The following is a 12191-nucleotide window of genomic DNA, read 5'->3' on the forward strand; positions in this document are numbered from 1 at the left end:
AGAATATGGATTCAGTTTATTTGTTTCTTCTGTTTATTTTGTTCTTTATAACTTTTCTCTTTAGTTAATATTTGTGCAATCTGCTGTAACATGAATACTAACAACTCTCTGTCGGGAAAATTTAGCTGAATATCACCATATGGCATATGGTATTGTGCACGCGCCCTGCTATCGTGGCCTTCACAGATAGACGTACATATGAAAATAAAATGACTCATGTTGGCTTCACAGTGGTTTCATACAGAACAGTTGTGTTTTTGTTGTTTTTTCCCATATACATTTATTTTTATTCATGAAGCATGTAGAATGTTTTCCACCCCTTTAGTTCACAAAGAAATATTTTGAAAAGTATTTCGTTTTAATAGTTTTAGTGAGTTCAATGGGGTGAACAAGGGGTTGGCTGATTTGGCTTAAGCTCCTAACTTGTTAAGGAGTTCGACTCGTAATCCGAGGGTCGCGGGTTCGAATCCCGGCCGCACCAAACATGCTCGCACTTTCAGCCGTGGGGGCGTTATAATGTTACGGTCATCTCACTATTCGTTGGTAAAAGAGTAGCCCAAGAGTTGGCGGTGGGCGGTGATGACTAGCTGCCTTCCCTATAGTCTTACACTGCTAAATTAGGGACAGATAGCGCAGATAGCCCTCGAGTAGCTTTGTGCGAAATTCAAAACAAAGTATGAACACATTTATATTGTAGTGTTGATTCCACGATTTAAAGTTTGAAATGTTTTGTTTTAAGCTTCATTGGTAAATTAATGTTGCATTCAATTTAACATGGGATATTTTTGTGATCATTTTATTTTACTTCGTTTCATTCATAAAGAAGATCTACACGCACTGACAATAACTCTGTTTTTCAGCTCATGTCAGGCACACACTAATATACACATACACAATCGTTTGCACAATAGTTTATGTTTCATTGTGTATTTTTAATTTGTACTGGTGAATACAAAAATTAACAGTAAGCATTTGATGTTTATGGAACTTTTTCATCTTGTTCGTTTCATTGTGGCTTAACTATCACAACTCGTAAAAAAATCTTCACCTAATTCCGAGATCAGAGACCTACCGGGTCTAATTTTTCTGTTTTTTGTTCAATTGCAAGACGCCACTAGTATGTGCATTCTTCTTGTTTTGGTAGTATGATACATTGGTAAGATAAGCTAAAGAAAAACTAAAAAATGTTGTATTTACTAGAAAAATCACTGTGCCCCTTCAATAAATTTTAACAAAATATGACGGAAGCACACACACACACAAACAAGCAAACGCACATAGTATCCCCAGCAGTAGCAGCAAGTCATTCCATCTGTAGTTGATTAAACTATTAAATTTCGGTCTCAAGAATCATTTTCTATGCACAAAAGTGCCAGCTCATTTAGCCTGTCTTGGCACATTGTTGATTAAAGGGTGCTTTTTATCCTCTTTAGCGTCGAGAACGATATAGTTTCCAAGCTACTGCTTGAAAGATACACAGGTACATTCTTAAGATTATCAGGACGTTCAGGGAAGTTGTTTTTAGAGATTGATCTCATATCATTCGAAGCATACTTTGTTCTTTGCAGAAGGCGGCAAATTGAACAATTTTTTTTGTGCTACTCTCAAAGTCCATTAGGATACGTACTAATCAGCTGTTGAGTAGCACTGTAGAAGTCTTCTGTAGATGTGGATTCTAAGATTCATAGAAATTAATATTTAGAATTAATGTTTTCATGCATTACTATTCTGTTGTACAGTTGAAGTGACAGTTTGTCAATCATTGTTAAGAAAGTCTTAACTTCATGTTGAGTAGATGGTAAAAAAAATCACTGTTCTTAGCTTACACTTCTTCCTATCATGTACTTCTCTTCACTTTCCTCAATCTTTCGACCTTATATATCTCGCATTCTAACAGTTGTTTACCCTATTCCTCATATTCTGGAAATGAATTTTATTAATCTTGCATGAATGTCTTAAGAAATCTTAGCAAATGAGAAATAGTACTGACATCCATTTAGAAGTTTTGTAAAGAAAGATTTGTTTTGAGAAATTTCTCTAGGACAACGATCTATAATTCCATCATTATACCTGCTTTTAATTGTTCCAATTGTAGCATAAAGGTTTTTTACTCATAAGTGTATTTGAAGCTTTTCAAAGTCTTTGTTTGTAAGGAAAGCGAGGACTTAACATATGGCTTTGTACTCCATTTTTGAGGCTCGCATTGATTTTGAACGGGAGCTCCATCTTGTCTCTGATAACATCGTCCGAAAATCTAATTTTTCAAGTACTTCGTGTTAGGGTTTCCACAGGCGTGTAGAAACTGAGAAAACTCTTAAATATTTTGCAGAAAGACTCAAAATAAGCAAGCTTCAAGTACAGCAGTCCATAACACATTGTCCAATAAAACTGAAGGAATAAGCACAGCAGGGAACATAGTCTGCTAAGGAGTTTTTTCTCTTTGATCAAAACTTGTATGCTCCTCATTTTGGACATATTGTAGTAAGGCTGCCTACGGCAATTTTGAATGCTTATATCATTATTTTCAAGAAAATTAATGACAAATCTAGTAATTTCTGCTCCTGTGTGATTGCATATCAGTAAGAATGTATGCAAATATTTCTGTAGTGCCACAATCTAGAACGTGTTTAAAGATTATTGTCAGTTGATCTGTGTACGATATGTTTGGAGTAGAATCAACTGATATTAAGTAATACTAAGGAAGAACTTCTTTGTGTAATGTTACGTATAATGATTTAAATAGCTTGAAAAAGAGTTAAATGACAATTTAAATTTAGAAGTTAATTACATGTCAAGATGTATCAAATTTATGCTATTTGTCAACAAGATTGATACATAGTTTTATTTCTTAATAGTAATATAATTTAATATACAAGCAACAATAACGGTTATTACAAATAATGATTTATATTCAAAAGTTTTACAAAGTTACAAACAGTATTGAGTCTTTATCTCATCTGGAACATCCTTGACATCTTATAGAGGGTTCACGACGAGTGAATTAATTTTGAGTTGATATAGGTACAATTCACTTTAAGAAGAGGTAGTTAGCTGTTCGCTGATCACACGTGAGTTTTTCACTACTGAAGTTATATACTGGTTTCGTAAAAATTATCTGTAGACACCGTAAGTTAAAATAATAAAAAAATGTTGCCATGAAGTATGCTGTTTAAATATTTGTTTGTTTGTTGAATTATGTGCAAAGCTTGTTTATTTTTGTTCTTGGTTTTTTTACAATTTCGCACAAAGTTACACGAGGGCTATCTGCGCTAACCATCCATAATCTAGTAGTGTAAGACTAGAGGGAAGGCAGCTAGTCATCACCACCCACTGCCAACTCTTGGGCTATTTTTTTTACCAATGAATAATAGGATTGACCGTCACATTATAATGCACCCATGGCTAAAAGGGCATATTTGGTGCTCCCAGGGTTTTAAAGGAGCAACAGGAATATTCTGGTTAGGTTTTCCGACCAATTGACAGGTATGACAAGTTTTAATAAGGCATGCAACTAGTAATCTGAGAGTCACGGGTTCCACACCACACCAAACATGCTCGCCCTTTCAGCCGTGGGGGCGTTATGTGACCGTCAATCCCACTATTCATTGGTAAAAGAGTAGCCCAAGAGTTGGCGGTGGGTGGTGATGACTAGCTGCCTTCCCTCTAGTCTTACACTGCTAAATTAGGGACGGCTAGCGCAGATAGTCCTCGCGTAGCTTTGCGCAAAATTCAAAAAACAAGCAAACAGACAAGTTTTAAAAATTTGAGAAACATCGTGCCTAATATGACGCCAAAAGAAAAGTCGCATACTTTTTCACGTGTGTTGTTGACACCAAATGATCTCTTATGGGGAGTTCACGAGCAACTTTCAATATTTCAGAACTATAAGTTTTGAGAACAACGATTTGATAAACTATAGCTCAGTCCTGTGAAGCTGGCACATCTGATGGTCTCCATTTCCTCATAAGCACACCATTTTTGAAAACAAAACAAAAAAAAACATTTCTCCAGTTCGTCTTTTGGGAGTGTGTATTTAAATATTGAAGAGATTTGTGTATCCTTTTCTTGCTTGGTGATCAATTCACTTCATTGTCACTCCCCGGAGAATCGCCAGTAAGACTATTATCCGCAAGATCCCTGTCGGACCAAAAAATGTCTTAGAGAAATCTATAATATCGTCTTCTGAATACAAGTGTATGATTTGTTTTTGGCTTAATTTCCTAAGATGAGCTCAAGTCACAGCACACGAGGGGAATATATTTGGATTCTCCTCAACAACATGGTGAAATAGTGATTGGTTCGTTGACCAGTTTGAGTTTGCCAACAACTTTTCCCTCAGCCAAATCATTTCCCAACACACATGATATACCCTTAATTAGCAGAGCATGTCTTACCCCAACCACAAATGGTCCTGAAACTAGATTTGATGCTAAATAAAAGTTATGAAGAGAAACATTAACAAAGCTACCCTCAATACTCTGAGCAATAACAGACTAGTCAGTGGTAGATTTCGACATATGCAGGCAATATACCTTTTAAAAACAATGATTGAGTCGACCTAGTGTCACATAGAATACGTTATAGTGTCACTTGTAAAAGACACAGAACCAACAGGCACGAAAGGTCTAAGTTCCTCCTTAACTACATCAGCCTTTATATAAGTGGCTAACTCAACAACATCAAGTATTCTGATGAAACTACGTTCATATGTGGACACGAAACCATTGGGGTTGCCTCCTTTTCTTTTGTATTTTTTGAAACACCGACAGTCATACATAAGATGACCAGGGTTTTTACCAAAATGTCTAACAGGCTTTGATAGTTATTATGAAGTCTTATCCTGACTGTCAAAATATTTCGAACTAGAACAGGTGGCTTTTTAGAAGAGTCCTCAACTTTTGTAGATTGAACAAATATGGGATTTTGCTGAGATGACAGGAATTTCTTCTTTATGAAAAGTGGTTTTGTGGTTGTTAAAGTGTAATCATTGGAATGAACATCTGCTTCTTATAGTGTTTCAAATTTGCAAAGGCGAAACGTTGGTTTATATGCAAAAACGGCTCGTTTGAACCTGACGATGACCGAAGAAGGTCGAAACGTTGTTCGCTCTTCTATGTAAAATATTTTCTCAACCCAAACGAGCCGTTTTTGCATATAACTTTCTCAACAAGTGGGTTTCTCGACATCACTGATTATTATTTCAAACGTTGGTTTAAATAAAAATATATTATTTTATATTTATCTGGAGTGCAAAGATCATTTTTCTTAACTTTTATCAAAATGAAAGTTTATACTGCTGAAAACCGGGTTTTGATACTCCTGGTTGGCTCAGCACAGATAGCCCATTGTGTAATTCTGTGTTTAATTACAAAAAATATACTTATAAAATGTCTATGCATATAATAAGGGATACATAATGATGATTTTATGGATACAAATGTTGTATTGCCTTTTTTAATTTACAATATATTTTAATCTGACAGTAACCTATTCACGTCGTATTTAGTATTTTTCTTGATTGAAACTCAAAGAGTCTGAGAATTTCATGTTAATTTTGTAATACATTTTCTATTCAACATTTAAGTTAACTGTGTTTACTAACGAATATGACCGAGAATAGGGTAAATCTGAAAGTCCCACGTTTTGATTTACAAAATTTAACCTTCCAAACAATCGGCTATTTTTTTTAATTATCTGGATAATAGAATTATAAATATGAACGCATACAAAGTTTTGTCACGACCTAGATTTTATTTAACAGTGTGTGGCACACACAGCAATTCATTTAGTTAAGTTAGTGTCTATTATTTTATATTATTCTAATTCTGTTTCAATTTATTGCCCTATTTTAAGTTGAATTCTATACATACGTGTATCTGCACAGCTTGAACAGAGAATAATGAAATTGTACATAATTTCCCAAAAACTGGAAATAGACATAACTCGTAAAAAAGCAACTTACAGTTCTATTGCAAAAAAGTGTACTTTATTTAAATACGTGAACTCTGAATATTAATATTTTCAAAAACATAGGAGACATATTTTCCTCTTAGATGCTGCTTTTAGTGTTAGACCTTCTGTAGTAATTGATTTTTGATAAGCAAACGAGTCTATATTTTACGTTCTATGAGTATTTCTACGTTGGTATTTTTGATTAATACCTAGGGATAGAGAGAAGGAATAATTAAACCTAAGCTTTTAATTGCTTGATTATAATTGCAACTTCAATGAAAAAACAGACTTACAAATTAAATTATATCTCTTATGTACACGTGTATAATAACTTAAGATCACTCTGACAAAATGTAAAATAATTAAATATAAACTGAAAAAGTATCTTACTTTAGATAATGCCAACATACAACTGAATCATTGTATATTGATTATCTTGGGTCATCACAGAAATTCAATGTTAATAAATAAATTCATCACCCAAACAAGCTGTTTTAAATGAAACAATATTTAATGTAATTTTTGTTTCATGTGCACTTTGAACAAACTTTTACAAGTGAAATAACTGTTCTGAAAAATATACCTAAAAACAATCCTCTCTAACAATACAAAAACATGGAGGAAAGCACAGTTGGTAAATAGATCACTGAAATGCTTATTAAACAGTGATTAAATAAAATTGAGACAGTTAGAGAGACTAATCGATAATATAATTCAAATAATAACATGACATGAAGTTATTAATGTACAGATTACACATATATGGTTCAGATATTCACTGTTATTCGCTGGTATTACGCTGGTCGTGTCTAATACCCAATACTTTATAAAATGTTTCTTATATTAGAGGTCATATATTGCTGATTCACTAAAAGGAAGAGTATAGTCATGACACTCATAATTTTCTATTATGTGGCGAGCTATTCCTGTTAACAGATTACAGAAGTTAAAATACACACACACACACATTCTCTTTAGAATGCCTGTAATAGTTCCCTGGTTGATCGGCAGTAGGTTTAGAGACCCAAATCGCTAAAATCCAGGTTTTGATTCCCCGTTATGGACAGAGCCCAATAGCCCATTATGTAGTTTTTGTTAAAACTACCCAAATAAAACAAAAAAAAATCACATACAGTATCTTTAAAATGACTTTAATACTCCCCTGGTTAGCAGTGGGTTTACAGACTTAAAACGCTAAAATCTTAGGTTCGATTCCCCTGTCATGGACAGAGTGCAGATGACATACATAGCTTTGGTCTACTAACAAACAAGCCAACTTCAATGACAGAAGGGCTATAATAAAATTAACAGTTACAGATTTATGAAAAACTTTTCTTTCTTTCTTGATGTTAAACATAAAATTAGAAACTGTTATTTTTAGGTTCCGAAAAAATCACAAATGACGATGTTTCTCACAATAAATTTCATGAGCTTTTATTTGAAAGTTAAATGGTATTTACATACGTGTTAATAAAAAAACAACAACTTATCGAAAAGTTAACACGCCAGTGGAAGTTTGGCATGTGGTAGTGTTTTGACAAATCAATAAAATAAGTAGGTTTTATTCACAGTTAACAACGCAAAAAGTGTTTTTTACTCACGAAAAAGAAAACAACTAAACCGATACTCTTTAAAAAAAATTAGCTGTAGTTGAAATGAGCCGTACTGACTCCATAATTTATTACTACTGAGGGGTGGGGGTTAGATGGGCAGATTGATCAGAGTTGATGACTATGTAAGCAGCTCTTGGGCTACACCTTTTAACATCGAATAGTGGGATTGGCCGTCACATATAACGCCCCCACCGCTGAAAGAGCAAGCATGTTTGATGTAATGGGGATTCGAACCCGTGACCCTCAGACTACGAGTAGAGTGCCTTGACCCTTTAGCATCGTTTGGTTCCGCGTGGAAGCCATTAGTACCATATTTCTTCAAGCGACTTTAAAGTTTATAGTACATGACTTTAACCACTGCAGTGTGGACAGAGATGTACTAGAAACATAAAAGACATATCAATTTTATAACAGAAAATAAGGCTTCGTGTCCTAAAGTGCAAATTGCTACAACTGTCATCAACGCAGTATATCAGAACGGATTCCATGAAATGACTCCAGTGTTCTACAAAGTAACTAGTGTTCTAGCAACGATTATCGTAAGTAACAACAGGCTCTGCGAAGCAGTCATTCTGTGACTTAAAGCGACTGAAGGCGTCCTTGTGAAATAGCATGGGTCAAGAATGACTAAATTGCATTGTGATAATGACTATTGGAAGTGCTTACACGAACTAAGCGTCTCTCCAGTAGCACAACGGTGTGTCTACTGGCTTACACCCCTAAAAACCGGGTTTTGATACCCGTGGTGGGCGGAACACAGATAGCCTATTGTGAAGCTTTATACTTAATTCTAAACAACAACAACGAACTAAGCGATTAAATTTGAAACAAACCGTATTATTGATATCTTGGGAAGACGAAATTGCAGGTCGAAATTTGTTTAAGAAGTTTGTTTAACATTTATCTTTTTTTTATCTAATGTAGTTTATTGTGGTGTTTTATACATTCTCCTAACATTCTTTGAAATTGTGTCATGTACTGTATAACTACAATTATACTGTAATAACTGTAATGCAGTAAATAATTTTTACCCGAAAATACATTTTTCTTCTTCCTACAGGTGCACATATTATTTTACTTTATAGTCACTGGTTTTGGAGTCGGCGTGCTTTAACCCCTCGTTTCTCTCTCCTAATTTGATTTGATACTTTGGAGACATCCTTATATTTTCGAAGAAAACTTGCTCTCCCCCAAATCAAAATCACGCCCCTACGCTTATGCATACACTGTGCAATATGTACGAGTTACTGATGATAGTTTCTGTAAGAGACCTTTAATTCGAGGAGGCTGTTAGTTTGTTCGCGACAGATGTTTCTCATCTGGGGAGGCTACGCCTTTCATCGAGCTGTTTCTTACTTGATGACGGGTCGGAAAACAAAGAAAACAAAACGTTGTATGTCAACAAAGAAAAACAAGCGCAATCATTTTCATGATTTTGAAAATTACAGACATATTCTACTGTAATGATTAAATGTTTGTGTGTTTAAAATTGAGCACAAAGCTTCACAATGAGCTATCTGGGCTCTGTCCACTACGGGTACCGAAACCTGGATTGTAGCGCTGCAGACATACTGCTGTGCCACTGATTAAATGGTTGCTGTTTGAAGAATTACAAGCAAAATTTTCATGACAAACGTTTCTACTATACACTTACTACTTGAGGTTCTAAATACACATGTATTCTCTGTACTCATAAATAAAGCAAAAATACGTTTGATATAACACTAAACTGTGATAAAATGAACAAATATAAGGCTAGCTTTAAACACTTTAGAAAAAAAGATATGAATAGTAGAAGGTTGAGGATTACATTAAAATTTTTTCATTATTTCAACCGATCATTTAATTTTTTTATACGTGCCTAAAATCTTCTATTTCCTAAACAAATTACGAAACGGAAAATTATTGCTGGCGAACAAAATTATTCGAAGAAAAACTTATCAGATACAGGCAAGTTATTTATTTTGTTTGTTTGTTTTCGAATTTCGCGGAAAGCTACACAAGGGCTACCTGCGCTAGCCGTCTCTAATTTAATATAGTAAGATTAGAGGAAAGGCAGCTAATCATCACCACCCACCGCCAACTCTTGGGCTACTCTTTTACCAACGAATAGTGGGATTCACCGTTACATTATAACGCCCCTCGCCTGAAAGGACGAGCATGTTTGGTGTGACGGGGATTCGTACCCGCGACCCTAAGATTACGAGTCAAACGCCTTAACCCACCTGGCCATGCCGGGCCCGGTTATTTATTTACGTCAGGAATGGTGTCTAACTCTTTATTTATCTATCTTTACAACAATCTTCAACAAAAATATTTTTCAACTCTCATTTCAATAGAAACTTTGATCAAAAAGTCACTTTGTTTACTTCGCATCGCCCCATAACATGTCTGCGGACTCACATCACTAAAATCCGGGTTTCAATACCCGCAGTGGGCAAAGCAAAGATAGTCCATCGTGTAGCTTTGCGCTTAGTTCTAAACAAACAAAATACTCCACAACAACTTTGAGTTAAATTAACATTATTTATTTTATTTATTTTTAAGTCATTAAGAGACTTTTCCGATTATCCTGCTGAGAATTCCCAAAAAACTTTCTTGGAGTAAAGGTTTAAACATTTTAAATTTTCAGTGTTTTTCTCATCCAAAGAATCTACCAATTATTTAAATATCACGCGGTAACATTTTTTTCAATATCATGAAAAATGTTCAGTAAACATATTTAAATACTTCAAACCAGATATTCCTTTCGAAAACATTCATTGTTGTTGTTATTTATTTTCAGCATAGCAACTAATAAAAAACTATTTCTGATTAAAGATGAAAATATTCAGAGTAGATTTCTTTCTGCTAAACTAGAATTAACCTATATGGAAGAGCCTAACATTTCTTTTAGTAACAGCTTCTTTTGTGTAGGGTAATATGTTAAATGTATAGTTACTTCTATTTTATATCGGGCATATCTCGCCCCCAGTGGTTCAACGGTATGTCTACGGACTTACAAAGCTAAAAACCGAGTTTCGATACCCGTGGTAGACAGATCACAGATAGCCCATTGTGTAGCTTTGTGCTTAATTCAAAACAACAACAATCAGCCATATCTCTTATTACACTTTCTACACTGTGTGTAAAATCTTAAAATGTATATTCCAACATACAAAATCGTGCGTGATTTGATTTTTATGTTGTAGACTGAAAACAGTTGTCTCTTAAATAGTACTCGTCACTAGGATTCATAACAGCTTTTAACATATTTTACTTCACAGATTCTTCACAGCATTTCGACCACAAGCTTATATTCCTCAGTTTTTTTTCATTTTTATCGTAATGTAATTTGATATATAGAGATATCATAAGACATTATAAACCGTAATAACTATTTAACACTAACTTAGAGTTTTTAGAAAATAAAAATTACCATTTATATGTTTGTTTATAAAATATTCACAAATTAATCATAATCTTTGATTTCTCTTTAGCGGTGAGGCTAATATTAAACACTTTAGTTAAAATTCCTTTCTCTGACTTAGTTCAACATATAAGAACTTTTATAGCTCATAAACATGTGTAATTAATACAGCGTTTCTTTCGTAATATACAAATGATGTATGACTTTAAATAAACGATGACGAAGAGGTGCGAAATTTTAACAGCACGTGACATACTTACCATGTTTCAGCACATTCAAATTCTGTTATTTAAAGTGAGGATTTCCTGTTTCCTTCAACTGTGTAACGTTTCGAAATACTATATGGGTGAAGAGATCTTGGGTGCAAAGAGCAACAACAAATGAAAACAGTATAAGTGTAGACCCATTTCATAAATTACACCATACAAAAAAACATACCGTTGTGATAAACGATTATTCATTAACAATCTAACGACATAAAACTTTCTACTCTGATATACATATCAATGATATTTGTATAATATTTCGGTTGGCTACATTTCGAGAAAATAAGACGAGCACAACATGTGTTTAATTCAACGCTGAACTTAAGTATCCTATAATCGATCTTATCGCAGATATACATCAAAACATCGATGATGTATCTGCGTGTGTTGCTTTAAAGTCGTATATTCAACATGACTAGTAAATATACATCGTTACATTTTTTTCAACTATATCTGAAATTTTGTTTAACCCTATGTTTGTGAGGTTAAACTGTAAGATTAGTCCGGAGTTATAAAATAACTTACACGATAAAAGTTCATGTACAGTCAAACATACTGAAATGATTCCAAAACATGATCTTGTCTTGGACTCTTTTAAAGCTGACGAAATATGTGTTAATGCTTAGATGGGAATATTAAATAAAAATTAACAATTAGATTAAAACCTCGTTTCTTAAACTTCAGCTCTTTCGGTAGGCTCCTGAAGGTCTTTCGTAACTGTGAAGAAACAAAATAAAAAACAACATGAAATTCGTCTTATTTGTATTACAAAATATACTGCAATAAATTACAAAGTAATTACACACACTTCGCTAGATATTAGTATATATAATGTATGCTAGTAACGAAGTACACATTGCTTGATAAAATGAAACAAGACTGAAATACTTTAACAACTTTTTATTATCGTTAATTTAAAGCAAGTAATTTAAAACACACACTACATATATA

The 12191-nt window shown here is 33.9% G+C and overlaps 1 protein-coding gene across 1 annotated transcript in view; it reads right to left on the reverse strand.

Annotated features, from left to right (window-relative positions):
- Positions 1 to 5969: 5969 nt before the first annotated feature.
- The window catches only part of LOC143226133 (uncharacterized), a 52965-nt gene continuing 46743 nt past the window's right edge, over positions 5970 to 12191 (reverse strand). Inside the window, exon 3 of the mRNA XM_076456693.1 lies at positions 5970 to 11957. Within this exon, the coding sequence (XP_076312808.1) occupies positions 11914 to 11957 (44 nt within the window). The 3' untranslated portion in view covers positions 5970 to 11913. The remainder of the gene's footprint in view (positions 11958 to 12191) is intronic.

This window comes from Tachypleus tridentatus, chromosome 9 (genome assembly GCF_004210375.1).
Source record: "Tachypleus tridentatus isolate NWPU-2018 chromosome 9, ASM421037v1, whole genome shotgun sequence".
Lineage (NCBI taxonomy): Eukaryota > Metazoa > Arthropoda > Merostomata > Xiphosura > Limulidae > Tachypleus > Tachypleus tridentatus.